We start from the raw sequence: 14,621 nt of genomic DNA, 5'->3' as shown, positions 1-14,621 counted from the left end.
GTCATTGTTTATTATTCCATCATTTCAATTCATTGCAATCCATAATATAGAGTGTACTTTTGATAATTGGATTGATATGAATAACACTGATAATGATGGTCATAACAAATTGCTAGTAAACAATGGGTTCGTGATGAAAATAATTTGGAATCAAGAAGGTCCAGATTGCTCAGCTAAGTGTGTGACTCTCTCAGTAAAGAAAAATCATCTTAGTCTTTATTTGACTTTGAAACGGAAAAAATTACGTGGGTACTCGGGGTAATTTCACTCGTAAAATGCTCAAAAAGAGCCCTGGGAATTAACAATAGAGCTCCTGAAATTTCCCATTCGCTGATTGGTCGTGATGTGATTGGTCGTGATGAGTAGCCCCAGAAAATAAGGAAAAAATAATAATTTTTTGCCTGCTTTGAAATCATCTTACCACAGTCACGAAGATGAGTAACATCACGACAGCCTTGTTGTAAACCATATTCATCAAAGTCATAGAGGCATCGCCATTTTGGGTTGAGCATCTCACCATTCAAGCACCTTGGTGTGTCCAGATTGTTATTATATTCTGCAGAGATTATATAATCAAAGTTAAATTCAAGAATATTATCGATATTACTGATATTTATGACATCGGAGATATTTAATATTGGAAAATTAAGCTGCAATTGGACTTAAAGGTTATCTTTTAAATATTTCTTAAAACTTGAGAGGGAGTTTATGTTTTGAGGTTCAGGTTGAAGACTATTCCATAATGAGACGGCTTGATAATGAAATGAGTGTTTGAATGATTCAATATGACATTTTGGGAAATGTAACTTATTTTGTGAGGAATTTCTTGTACAGTATGAATGAATTTCTTTCCTAAAAGTAAATGACTTGGAATGTGGGAGCAATACATTTCATACATTTCAACATTAAAATAAATCTAAAAATGCAAACTCTATCTTCAAATCTTTTCCAGTCTAAGAGGGCAAATAAATTTTCCTAAGGGATCAAGAAATGGGCATTTGAAATCATACTTGCGGCTCTTAACTAATCTTTTATTTTCCTTTAGTTGGAATACTAAATACATATAATTTAAAATGATAACTCACACGAAAGTGTGTTACAACATCTAACATGCAGAGCATCATCAACATCCTTTACTTGAATATTTGAATATAAATTATCCAGAATACTGATACTTCAGTCAACTTTTCCAGCGAATTTATATTCCTCTTACCGCATAGTTGTTCGTCTTCAGTATTAAGACCGGGGCAGTCTAGACTCCCATCACACACTGATCTACCTGGGATGCACGTACCATCATAACACTGGAATGTGTCACCAGAACAGAACTCTATATATGAATCCAAGTTATCATAATGCGAAATGAGTGTGATGAACATTACAAACGATGGAGTGTGTACAAGAGAATTCCTTGTTTATTACGTGTCTCGTAAGGATTTAAATATTGTGTTCATAAAGCGAGATATATACAAATTAAATCGAATCGGAATAAAAGGTTAACAAAAGGCTCATGTACACTATTTGAAAAAAATAAATAAAGCAGTTATAAAAGTCAAATAAGGCTTTGTCAGGTTCATAGCAATTAAGAATTCTGTGGATAAACCTGATGTGGGAAATCATCCAATGATTGGAAGTACTGAACATGTATATTGTAATGTTCTAGGTGTGCTATCAATCATGCCTAGGGAAAGAAGATGTTCCAATTGCGAGAGGGAAAGGAAAATTGAAAGGATACTGATGATGGTAGAGGTGAATGAAAGCGGAAAATTATGAAGAATATAAACAAAGGGGGACAGACAACAATAAAAAAAAAAGAATGTAAAAATGACAAAAACAAAATATCAAGATAGAAGACAATAGGGTCAGATGGACAATACAAAGAGGAAATGAGAAAGAAATATGTAGACTATGGGATAGTGTGAAAGATAGAATCTATAAATGCACAATGAAGAATGTTGATGAAAAGTGCAATTTTATGAGTTTGGTAAGATGGAAAGGGATATAAATCTAGGCAGCATGCAACACTGGCACAGTCCCAGACTAGTAAAAATTGCTTTTGGGCCAGTAACATTTCAGAAAAAGCCAGATTCTTACTAGTCCAAGATGACCAGTATATAATATATCAAACTAAAAAATTATATTTTCTCTTAAATTATAAAAATGGCTCTCCGAAATTGAGAAATGATTCTCATGAATAATGTTTTGTGTGTGTACTGTTTGTATGCTTTTTTTCTGGGGGAGGGGGGCAATAAAAGCTTTTAGGTTTGGACCAGTAAAAATGGAAAAACAGGGTATCTACTGGTCTGACATGAACAGGTAGGACCAGTAGAAAAAAAGGGTTAGTGTGGAGCCCTGATCTAGGGCAGGAATGAATTCTAATACTTACGGCACAATTCTTCATCACTACCATCCACGCAGTCTGGAGTGATATCACACTGCTTCGATGCCTCTATGCACTGTCTATTGTTACACTCAAATTCATTTGCATTACATGGTGGGTGGACTGTAGTATTACAAAGAAAATACATAAAAATGTGTCATCGTCATGCTACAATTATGTGATATTTGAGTCCTCATTTCATTATACTGCAAGATTTTTTTTTTTTGAATTTCTTAGCAATTCTATTTGCCAAAGTTGATAGCATGATGAACATATATTTCCTAATTAAAATTACCATTGTACAGTTTGTTAGATCATGACACTTATCTTTGAGATGCATTTCTTGTTATGAATTCTAACAAAGTGGTCTTTTTATTATATATTCATTTGTTCAATAAAGTATTTTGTAAAGCCAGGTTGCTAAACCTTGGCCCGATTACCAAACTTACCACAATTTTTCTCATCTGAATGGTCTAGACAGTGTAGTACAAAGTCACAGTAGAAAGAAGATGATATACATCTACCCATATCACACTTGAAACTTGATTCTGGACAAGATTCATCCCCACCTGTATTTTAAACCAATTTTAAGACAAACGAGTTACTGGTAGACTGATATTCGTGATAGGTGATCATCAAAGTGTGCAGCAGCTTTTCCCCTTTAATTTTTTCTTGAGATATCTCTATTCTCAAATTATTATCATTACCAATTTGCAAACAAATTATCAGTTTATTCCCTTTAATGTTATACCCCTCTCTCTTTCAATGCAGTGGAAGCGCCGTGGTGTAGCGGTTCTGACTCTCGCCTTGTAATCAGAGGGTCGTGTGTTCGAATCCCACCATGGCCTAGCATCCTTTGGCAAGGCGTTAATCCACACTTTGCCACTCTCCACCCAGGTGTTAAATGGGTACCTGGTAGGATGTGAAAGCCTATAATTATGTAGTATGCCTAGCAATTGAGTCTTGGAACTCTTGTTGGAATGCTCCCCAGGGGGTGGAGAAGGTGCATACATTGTATGCGGGCATGCAAGGATCCGATGACCGGGGTAATAATATGTCTGTAAAGCGCTTAGAGATGTCGTTCCGATGTATTAAGCGCTATATAATTATATTATTATTATTATAATGCCCATTGGCTCTGGATTAAAATCAAATGCTAGAATATGAAATGTAATAAAAATTACTACCATTTAATCTACATTTGCCATATTCATTGATGTTATTTATGAAAGACTAATGTATCATAAATATTATTTTAAGAGATAGATATGAAACATGAGAATAAATAAATATAAAATTTCCTGTAAAGTATTTTGAAATACACAAACCTCCACAGTTCTCTTCGTCCTCCCCTTCCTGGCATTCTTCACGACCATCGCAAACATGAATCGACCGAATACATTCTCCATTTCTACATTCGAACATGTTTTCTCCACAGATATTTACAAGATCTGTTCAGAAGAAAAAATAAGTATTTACATTTCAACTTTTTGTGATATTAATACAGTTACATGTCTCAATTTCTTTCTTTCTTCATGTTGGTACATCAGTTTTTAATGTATTGTTTCTTTACAGGCTTGCCCAAATAGTCAAGACTAGAGGTAACATGTTCTGGTTCTCCCATAGAAGTATATGTCTACATTTTCCTGGGGTGGTTTCCAGTCTATTGGACCTAGCATTAACCATGGGGTAAGAATGAAATAAGATGTTTATGAATAAAAGACTAATGTCTCATAGATAATTATTATTTCAGAGATAGATATGAAACATGAGAATAAATGAATATGAAATTGTCCAGTAAAGTATTTTGAAATACACAAACCTGCACAGTTCAATAAGACAGTAAATTAAATTAAGTGCCAACACTTTCTGTCAATAATAATATTAATAATTATACTTTCATCTATAGTACTTAACACTTAGAATGCTTTAAAATAAAGCAGCATATAATACTATTACTTTATGTAGCAAGGCACCTGTTATCCGCTCCTGCTATTTTAAGGAATAAATTCCTGCATGGTCCCTGTTTGACTCACCTTGGTTGAGTGCAGCATAATATAGACATTTTTTGCTGAAGGAAATAACACTGCATTTAAATCCTTGAAAATAAGTTTTCTAAATTGCATCGCATTTTTAGTCCCAATACTTACTGGACGCAGGAGAGTAACATATGCTGCCATCAGAAACAAAAGCACAATCTCTGTCAACTAGCAGCCAATCAGCTCCATTGTATTCCATCATGTGACATGTCAGCTCAGTTGACATGCCATTTGGACTCAGAGTTTGATTATCAGTGCTGTATATACCTGCATTAATGAAAAGTATGTATGCATCATATTTATAGTAAACTACCATTTTTTTGATAGTTATCGAACTCTAGGAAAAACACACTTTATTTCATTGTCAGATTATTCAACGAACTCTCAGAATATCGAAGCTGAAAAGTAAAAGTAAGTTAGGATTAAAGAGCTGCTTTGTTTAGTGACTGGCTCTATAAATGTTATCTTCACAGCAATCATCAGTTTGATTCTTCCTCTTACCTGTCATAAGCCAAATAAATGCAACTATTTGAAAACTTGCTGCTGTAAGACAGAAACCTTTGGAATTGAGAAATACCAGCAATTATTGATGATTTAACATTGTATTTTTCTTCGTCTTATATTCCTTCTTTATTTATCAACAATTTCAATTCTCTTGTTTCACTGTAAAATTAGTTTCAAGTGAACATATTCGTCACTTCCCCTGGCGAATTGTTAAAACTTTGAATTTACATACCTTGTATGTCGATGATTGTTCCCATTGGTGTCATTTTGGACTGCCATAATAGACCAATAACATATATTAGACGTTGCAGAGGTAAAGGGGTGGATGACTGGATTGCCTGGCATGGTAACACACTGTTTTCATCAGGCAAGGCCAGAGATATGCAAGTGTCATCTATCAGGAAGCTTCCCGATGGACAACCTTCAAAGACCAAATATAAAAACATCTCAACCCATAAAATGTTTGTTTAATTTTTTTTCCCTTCATTCTTCAATTTCACTATTGTGGCTGTTTATAAGTAGAAAAAAATAAAGTATATTTCACATGGTCATACAGAGGGATTGAAAATAGATTAATTTGGCTGGTTTTGGATTTTTTTTCATTTGTTGTTTTTTCATGTATTTTGCTCAACCATATTTGTACATGAGACCAAAGGTTTGACAAAGTAACCCCTTCCAAGAAAACACAAGTTTACAGTCTTTCATATTTTATGATTCACTAAATTAGCATTTTTCAAAGAGAATCAGATGCCATTAAACCACAATTTCAGATAAATGCCAAATTTAGAATAAGAAAAGGAATATGCTACTAGCATAGTTCAAAGAGGTGTTGAAATATTTAGACTCTCTTATGGCTATACCTTCACCATCTATGAATTCCAAGATCATTGTTGGATGGGATAATAGTGTGTATGATGCCTTTTACTTCTGCATGAAGTACAACATATGACATGTATTGAGACATTACCTTTTGATGATAAATGTCCAATGTTTGAAGTGACATGGTCACCGCCTGTGAACACAATGAAATACAGATGTTAAGAACAAGAATAATGAGTATTAAACACATTAATATCCTGTTTGCCAATCTAAAACTCCTAAAAGCAGAAAAAAGGTGTGATTAGGATAACATGGATATGACTTACATCACTTTATCAAAGTATTGAAAAAATGACCACTGGAATAGTACCAGTATTCTTTTTTTAAAGGAAATTTGACTTACAATATTTTGGTAAAATCAAAATGATTTGAAGATGGAATTATGAATAGGCATTAATGTCCAATGTCTCCCATGATTTTTTTTTTTCAACATTTTCTTCAAAACTTGAAGGGCATTACATGAAACTACTTGTAGTTATGCGTCTGATTAGCTTTGAGCAATTTTTTTCAGCGAATTTTTTTTAATGAGATGGGTGCCTCCTTGTGGGCATATTGATTCACTTCAATTTCAGAATCATAATAGAACCTGTTCTAGTTTTCAGCAATGTTCAAATGCATATTATAAACATTTTCCCAAGATTTTGAACTTTAAAGGGTTCAACTGAATATAGTGAATAATTCTTATTTACCCAGGGTTGCCACTTCAGCTCTGTCTCCCAGCGGTCTGCTTAATATAAAGTTATTATTACCATTCTCTATTCTTGTCTAGCAGAAGGTCCCATTTTTGTAATTCTTTGGTATGGCACGACCAGGGAATGAACCCATGACCTCCCGTTCATTAGAGGCACTCTACCACTGAGCCAACATGCCCAGGACTGTGTTGAATGATTGATGTAGACATACCTTGGGCGGGTTGGTCACAGATGAACTGACTTGCTTCACGCGATGCACATGATATATCATGCCAATTAGCTGAGGATTGTAGGTCTTCTAGTTTGATCATTGTACAGTCTTCTTGTTCGTGCCCATTTGGTTGAGTAGCTTCATCAGTCCTGTCAACAAAAATACTTGCTTAATTTCAATTGTTGCATTCATGAATCTTGCTCCATTATTCCCATTCTTAACTTTCTAATGTATTCAAATCAATCTTTGTCAGGGGTATGTTAACATTCACCTTTTTAGCTCATTTCAGCTATTTTTGCCTTTTAATTTTCAGGTGAATTTCAGCTTCTTTTATCTTTCCTCTGTAGAAAGGTCTGGGAGCTTTTTCAATTACAGCGTCTTTTTTTACAACACTTTTCAACTTTTTAAAGGTCTTTTAATTTGTGATCACTCACATCCCTGCTTTATATCCTAACCCAAATTTAAACTGTATACACCAGAATGTTTACCTATCGGCTATATACCAGTCTGCATAGCTTAGAGGGCCTCCATCTTCCCATCTAAACCGACCTTCCTCTGCGTTGTCTGTCAGACCTGATAAAGAAAAAGGGGAAGAGATTACTTCTACTTGCCTCTTTTTGTTGCATTCAGGATATATAAATATTTTTCTGAAGTTTGTTATACCAAGCACCATAAAGAACTACTCTATGGAGCCAAGGTAGCCTCTTGTATATGGGTGCTCTCTTTGGAAGTTCAGGCCTAAAATATCGCCTATTCACAGTCCTTTCATAGTCCTAGGTTAGGTCCAGATAAGGATATGGCGTTTCAAATGTATGACAGTTGGATAAGCCTTTATAACTGAGCCCTTGAGGCTTGTTTCATGAAGATGATATCAATGGTTTATGATTGACACTGAATTTTTCATGAGATCCTAGAGAATTGGCATTCCAGTGTCTTAGGGTATGTCCCAGCGGAAAGATTTTAGTCACTTGTATTAGCTCTCTGAGGGATGAAGATATCTTAATAGATTGAAGGGTTTCTGGGGAGTTAAGACTTGGGGTGTTCACTTGCTGTTTTGTATCCATTTTGACTTTAGAAAAACTGAATTTTTTCCATTTTGCAAATTGGTTTACTTCGGTTGCATTTAGGCTAGTTTGAACACCTGGTACAAGTTTAATTGGCCCTAGTAATCTACTGTATGCCCCTGTATGATATTTAAAGTAGTGATGAAATAATGGAAAGAGAAAAGGGGAATAAAGAAGATATAATGAGACTGTCGCAGAGAGCGTTCTTGGTGGTATAACACTTTCCTTATCATTTCTGAGAAAAAAACTGATGTCACCTTCAGGTCTTGTTGCCCTTACCTTAATAAAATACTATGGCACCGCCCCTGATAGGAATGTGCTATGCTCAAAGTTTTTTTGGGATGATGATAAATAAAAAAAGTTTCAATTAATACCAATATATGTCTTCATGTTGTTGCCAGTAAACCAAGATGATGTCAGCATGTAATGGATAAAGCTCATCTCATTGGCTGTCTTTATGCTGACGAGGGAGGCGCCTTTATCTCTGCATATCTTCGATGCATCATTCCATCTTATCGTCTGATTGAGAGAGGTGAACTGGAAGCATTTATTTCCAAACAGCTCCCAATCTTCAGGGCATGTGTAATCTATAGGTTTAACAAAATAACGGATATGATGATGAAATACTTGGATTTAAATGTTACACTGTATGTGCAATTATAGGTATTAGATACAATTTTTTTGGCATAATTATATGAATATATTATTATAGACTTGGGACCTTGTAGATTGCTTAATTATAATTAATTGTTTTATTACTCCAGTAACATATCTTCATTCAAATACTTAAAAGGTCATACACTGTATTTATTATGTCAGAATTTTGCATGCATAGTGGTGATATGGAAAGTAGACAGAAGAGATTTGACCTCAAGATGAATTCATCAAGAAAATCTGTTTTTGTAGTCTATAGTATAGGTTACTTTACCTGGAATGTTTGTAGCTGTGTCTACATCAAGTTCTGTGTATGCAGCCCGATATTCAGCATAGAAACCATTTCCTTCAAGCTTTTCATCAGAGATAAACTCAATGACTACGACATTCAGACTGCTACGAATTTCGCTTGTAGGAGGGTTAGAATTGCAGAAGCGCCCCAGGATTGGTGGCTGGGTTGCTGCATCATCGTCCCCATCATAGACTACAAGGTGGTCTGTTAAAGAACACTCGTGGTCATCGACATGGGAGGTGACATCGAAATGTGTAAATGTGATTGTCACAAAGGAGCCTTCAGGGGTAATGATATTCCATCGGCATTGGGAATTCGGTGAGTAAGGAAACGGATAGTTGACAGAGACAAACACAGCGGCAGGAAGATTGCAGTACTCCACGCCTGAGCAAGTATCCCGACCAAATCCACAACCTCCCAGTTCTGCAATAATGGGACATCAATATAATACACTTGAGTAGATTACAAGTACAAGCTCCTGACGCTCTTATTCTCAAAATATTATTCTAGTGAATTACCATTACTGGAATGGTTTACACTCTGAAAATATCTTGACCACATGATTATAATGCAGTTATGCTAATAACTTTGACTATGATGACTTATGACTTTTAAGAAAATTCTATGAAATGTTTGATTCTTGTTGATAACACAATTGTACAGAAAAAACCTTATACCTCAGCCACATTCACTCTACGGCGGCCGTACTGCGAGTCGAAAACAGCCATTAACATTTTTTGTATCAGCTACATATAGGTGGTTTAAATAAAAATGAGTAAAACTGCTGATTTCGACTTGCCTTACGGCCGCCTTAAAGCCAATGTGACTGAGGTATTAGAGAGGTTCCAGGTTGTAGTGAAAGTATTAAGAATGTATAGTAACACTGTATTTGAAAACTATGAAAATATGTTCACCTTTCCTCCACCATCATGCCTTGCACTCACCTGATGTGTTATAGTCAAGATTAAACCCTTTTGATTTCCCAGCTAACCCTGTGACCAAGGTTACGATGATCATAGATGAGTTAGATATGATGACGGGAAGAGTTGTATTTCCACATAGAGCAGGTTTTAGGACACTGGTTGCTGTATGAATGGAGACATGGTCGATACAGTTGGTAGTGCCTCTTACGATATCAAAGTCGGTGAAGTGAAGAGAGATGTAGCGATCAGATTGAACGCTAATGTTGTATTCACAGTTGATGAATGGTGGTATGATGGATGGGAAGTCTTTGGTCTTGACTGATCCTGATGGTCCGTGAAAGCTGACTGTTCCACCACATACAGCATTGCAGTCTATCACAGTACAATCTATGGAGATATCATAGGATAGGTTTCACTAGGTGCATTCATTAGCTTTGTGGAGAATATCTCAGATAATATGCTCATCACATGATATTCTGAAACAAGATTTTTTTTTAAAGAAATCCTTAAGTAAAAGAGCTTGATCAAAATTCTGTTTATACCATAACAGTATCAGCAAAGATATATTAAACTAGATTCCTTGGACAGAAAAGAAAAAGGAGAAACATTACGCGAATCCTGTGTTTAAAAAATACCCCACCAGCTTATAACACAGGAACTCCATTGCCTTGCGTGTTGTGTCAATGGGAGCTCAGGTGGGGTATTTGAAACCCCAATTTCAGATTTTGGGAGAGCTTCATTTCTCTCGTTTAAACTGGGGTGGGGTTCATCTGACTGCTGATAATGTCTTGCGTGTTAGTCAATGGGAGTTCAAGTGGGGTATTGACACCCCACTTTCAGTTTTTGGGAAAGTTTCATTTCTCTCGTTTAAACTGGGGTGGGGTGGATTTAGTGACTGCAGCTGCTGATAAGAGCTGATAAAACACTGTGCATGCCACCACATCAGGCTGATGAACGGCATGGAGTGGGATTGCAGCTGTCCTTGTTACGTAATAGTATAAACAAACTCTTCAGAGCTTCCTGGCTGACAGTAATCTTGAAAGAATAAATTTGTATTCTATTTGTTTTAGGACATTAGCATGTCTAAAAACGATTCAAAATTTAGATGGAGATCGAACTGAAATTTTGAACGATGCAAAATGACCCACAATTGCCGAAATAACAATAAGTTTTAAAAAATCACCCCCAGTTAACTCCCTCTCTCTCCCCCTCTCTCTTGCTCTCTCTCTCTCTCTCTGCCAGGCCTTATGAAGGTCACTTCTCCTTGAGGGAAGGTGGATCAGCTGGGAGAGTGCGTGGTTGTTTACTTAAGGATAACCATTCCTTGTTGATATCGGGATGGGGGGGGGGGCGAGTGAAAGTAGCTTGGAATTTGAAATTGGGGTGTCAGAGGAGATCCATTTTTAAACACAAAGTTTCGTAATGAATATATACATATACTGTAAATACATATTGTATAAAGGGCTTCACACCCCTCTGCCATAGACATGTACATCCCCTACACACACATACAATTGTTTAAAATAAGAATTAAGACCAAAGACTCAGTCACACACACACACACTCTCTTGCTCACAGTTGCAAAAAATATTTTGAATTGATTATGCAAGGTTTTTGTTGTAAAACTATTCATGGATATCAATGATTATTGTACAAGCTATGTCAGATCATAAACAGGATTTCACAAAACAAACTTACAAAGACACCTGAACTGTATTTTTCTTCTATTTAAAATGCCAGAAGCATATTACTCACCGACCATGTCGTACCAGGCTTCAAAGCCTAGTTCATTTGGCATGCTAGCAGTCAACGACCACATGGTAAGTCCAATAAAGATGACGTTGGAATGGCTAATAACTTCAATGTCATGGAGGTTGCCGCAGTACTGGCCACGCGATTGGTTTGTCTGACCCATTATGTCATAAACACCAAGGACGTCTAGGCATTTAGAATCACGATCTTGACGCAACATCATATCTATGATAGTCAGCCTGTATACAATATTAAACGTAGCTCGTTAGAAGTTAAACTTAATCTACAGTTTAATATTTGTATGCATTTAAGATGGGCACTTTTTATGAGTTCGTACCAACCACTTACATTTGAAGTGTGTCACCACATTGAAGGTACTAGTGATCAAAATTTGAATATCATGAAATGTTTATTATCTGAATTTATAACATGGTTTTGGTCAACGGCCGCTGAAAAAAATACCAAATTATATACATTGAATAGATCACCTGACATTCATTTTCTCTTGTCCTCTGATCGTAAAGTGACATGTTGAATGTTGGTTGTAGAGATGAGGATAGCTATGAGCTTGTAGATGACCCATTGGAGCAGATGTTACGTGTGATGTGATATCATTAGACCAGACATCATCGCAATGAAGATCAGCATATGCTAAAATGCAAAATGAAGGAATTCAATCAGTTTCTCATTTAATTCATACTAACGAAAAATGTAATTATCTTGCAAGTTTTGATAATTGTTGTGATGAAGGAAAGCTCATCTATTATAACAAGGGGGATGTTTTACAAAGTGTTCAAGTATGACTTAGAATCTTATTGGTTAATATGCTGTAATGGGTGTCCTCTTAGCATTATTTGGCCAATACAGTGATGCCTTTTATACCGCAAGAAAATTTGAATGCGCTGTAAGTAAACTCTGTGAGAAACACCCCAGGTGGGTGTTTCATAAAGCTGTTCGTAAGTTAAGAGCAACTTTAAGAACGACTGGTGATCCTTCTTTGTGGAAAATGGTATATTCATTGCCGATGGTTAACCAGTCATTCTTAAAGTCGCTCTTAACTTACGAACAGCTTTATGAAACGGCCCCCTGATTCAATATCCTTTCCTATTGATCAGAAATATAATTTTACTACATTGCTTACAAGAACCAGAAAAGGAAGCATTACTTAGACATGTTAACAAATTAATTCATACATTTACATTCATTAACAATCCAAGTTATCAACATTAAAAGACTCAGAGGTTGATGGCCCTTGATGACTGCCAATTGATCTGTAGATGAAATGGGAATTTAAGTATGACCTAGGTATTTGAGAATTCATTACCGTGAATTCGCTCCCCCCCCAAAAAAAAAAAAAGTCCTGGAAAGTGGTGGAATTTCAAAATGTGCTCCACCAAAAAAAGTATTTACAGATATAGTAATATATATCTTTGACCAGAATGGTAATGATTTTTTTTCTCTTGTGTTGAAGGGAGCATGGTGTTCACAACTTTTTCCATGAAGAACTTGAAAAGTCATAGAAAAAATCTTGAAGATTTTATATCAGAAAGTGTAAGAACCCTACATCAGAATTAAAACACTGTTAAATATTTTTATTACAACAAACACTCAACGGTCTGATGTGTCTATTAATGATTGCCTACCTTTTTCGCAGATGAATATTCTGGTATTATTACAGTTGGACTTCTCTGTTGCCATCTCAGATCCCATCCATGTGACCGATGGGCAGAGCTCATCGACTCCTGAGGAATCGTCTTTAATCCAAATATCACTTAGATTTCCTACATCCATTGCCTGTAACAGTATGGAATTGAATGCAAATGATTATTAGGCAAATAATCTTGTACTTTCCATTATTTTTTTTATATTGCTCAGATATTGAAGGACTGGAAGTGGCTTCAACAAGAGACAGCTATGGGATATATTCACCTGACAACCTACCAAATACACCCAAGATCTACAGTACCATTGAAGACCAAGACCAGAGATATTTTGAGACCTTGAAATTACCATGGAAATATATGAACAGATGTAAGCACATCTGCCCAACTTTGGTAAAAGGAAGCAAGTGACACATCAGTCAAATTTGAGTTATTATTGTTTCTGAAACACCCTTTGTATGTTACATGTTCAGGCCAAATTTGGGGGAAGAAATGATTATTCTATGAAAAAATATTGAAAAAATGCTGTTAAATTGCATTGATGCCTATGTAAATAATAAACACAAATTGCTCATTTACAACAAATGATACTTTTGTTACTTGCTTCCTTTTGCCAAAGTACGGCATTTTTTGTTTCTACCTCTGTGTCAGTTTCTATGAAATATTTTCATCACATACTGTTTTAAAATTTTAAAGAGGATGTTGTGCAAGTAGAATATTTTGTTTTCTCTTCATGATAGATCAGGTCGCTAAAACGTTGATGGCCACTGAAATATTTGCAATGTATATCAAAAATATAATCACGATTATGAAAATAATAAAACAATAATAATGCTGCCATGCATTCAGGTAAAAACAATAACCTCTGTCATTTTTACACTGAACCATAATAATAATGTAACACCTAAAGCATATAAAGCCATTGAGTTGATTACCTGAATGAATCTCACTTCATTTGCAGTAGGTAAACGACTCTGAAATGCTCTGCATCGTTTGATAGCTTCTGACCATGTGACGGTTTCAGAATCCATGATAAAGAAGCATGATGATCCATTGTTGATTACAGTACTGTTTGTTGGATCATCATACTCACATATGTCTGAAAAATATTATAAGTTGGATGCAAACTTGTAATCATAATGATTTTGATATTCACTTCCATCAGGCTGCCATGAGCAAATATTCTATAAATCAATTTGCATAATTATGTATGTTTAAGTGAGGGGAAAATTAAATCACCTTGACTCTTTCCTGAAGTTTTCATATTATCATATGCATAGGGTTCAGCTAGGGGGTTGCCTCCTCCCTCCAAGTAAAATGATTTTTTTTTTAATTAGTCTTTCACAGTCTTTCACAAAATCCATTCAAATTATGTGGCAGATCATTCAGTTTCAGTTTAAAAAAAAAAAAGCAGATCACCATTTGTGATATTTTGTCACTTTGCTCCTTAGACAACATATGGTAGTTTTTTACCTATTTCTGCCCCCAATAGTAATAATGATGATAATAATAATAAAGAATAAATACATATATAAATCAATTAATGAATAAATCAATCAATCAATAAATG

The 14,621-nt window shown here is 35.4% G+C and overlaps 2 protein-coding genes across 2 annotated transcripts in view; one reads left to right on the top strand and one right to left on the bottom strand.

The window, feature by feature from the left end:
* The window catches only part of LOC129270546 (uncharacterized), a 53,410-nt gene that overhangs the window by 10,627 nt on the left and 28,162 nt on the right, over window positions 1–14,621 (bottom strand). Inside the window, exons 19-35 of the mRNA XM_064105950.1 lie at window positions 13,987–14,150; window positions 13,034–13,184; window positions 11,879–12,041; window positions 11,394–11,629; window positions 9,660–10,025; window positions 8,698–9,138; window positions 8,144–8,356; window positions 7,194–7,278; window positions 6,706–6,854; window positions 5,891–5,935; window positions 5,156–5,344; window positions 4,531–4,686; window positions 3,709–3,831; window positions 2,830–2,949; window positions 2,387–2,503; window positions 1,214–1,330; window positions 422–556 (exon numbers count right to left, since the gene is read on the bottom strand). Coding sequence (XP_063962020.1) covers window positions 422–556; window positions 1,214–1,330; window positions 2,387–2,503; window positions 2,830–2,949; window positions 3,709–3,831; window positions 4,531–4,686; window positions 5,156–5,344; window positions 5,891–5,935; window positions 6,706–6,854; window positions 7,194–7,278; window positions 8,144–8,356; window positions 8,698–9,138; window positions 9,660–10,025; window positions 11,394–11,629; window positions 11,879–12,041; window positions 13,034–13,184; window positions 13,987–14,150 — 2,970 coding nt within the window. The remainder of the gene's footprint in view (window positions 1–421; window positions 557–1,213; window positions 1,331–2,386; window positions 2,504–2,829; window positions 2,950–3,708; window positions 3,832–4,530; window positions 4,687–5,155; window positions 5,345–5,890; window positions 5,936–6,705; window positions 6,855–7,193; window positions 7,279–8,143; window positions 8,357–8,697; window positions 9,139–9,659; window positions 10,026–11,393; window positions 11,630–11,878; window positions 12,042–13,033; window positions 13,185–13,986; window positions 14,151–14,621) is intronic.
* Window positions 1–14,621, top strand: part of LOC129270547 (zinc finger protein 850-like) — a 41,451-nt gene that overhangs the window by 22,869 nt on the left and 3,961 nt on the right. The window contains exons 13-14 of the mRNA XM_064105951.1: window positions 3,956–4,069; window positions 13,266–13,421. The gene's annotated coding sequence lies outside the window, so the exon portion shown is untranslated. The remainder of the gene's footprint in view (window positions 1–3,955; window positions 4,070–13,265; window positions 13,422–14,621) is intronic.

This window comes from Lytechinus pictus, chromosome 10 (assembly GCF_037042905.1).
Source record: "Lytechinus pictus isolate F3 Inbred chromosome 10, Lp3.0, whole genome shotgun sequence".
Taxonomy (NCBI): Eukaryota; Metazoa; Echinodermata; class Echinoidea; order Temnopleuroida; family Toxopneustidae; genus Lytechinus; species Lytechinus pictus.
This window is presented reverse-complemented; position numbering and strand designations above follow the sequence as displayed.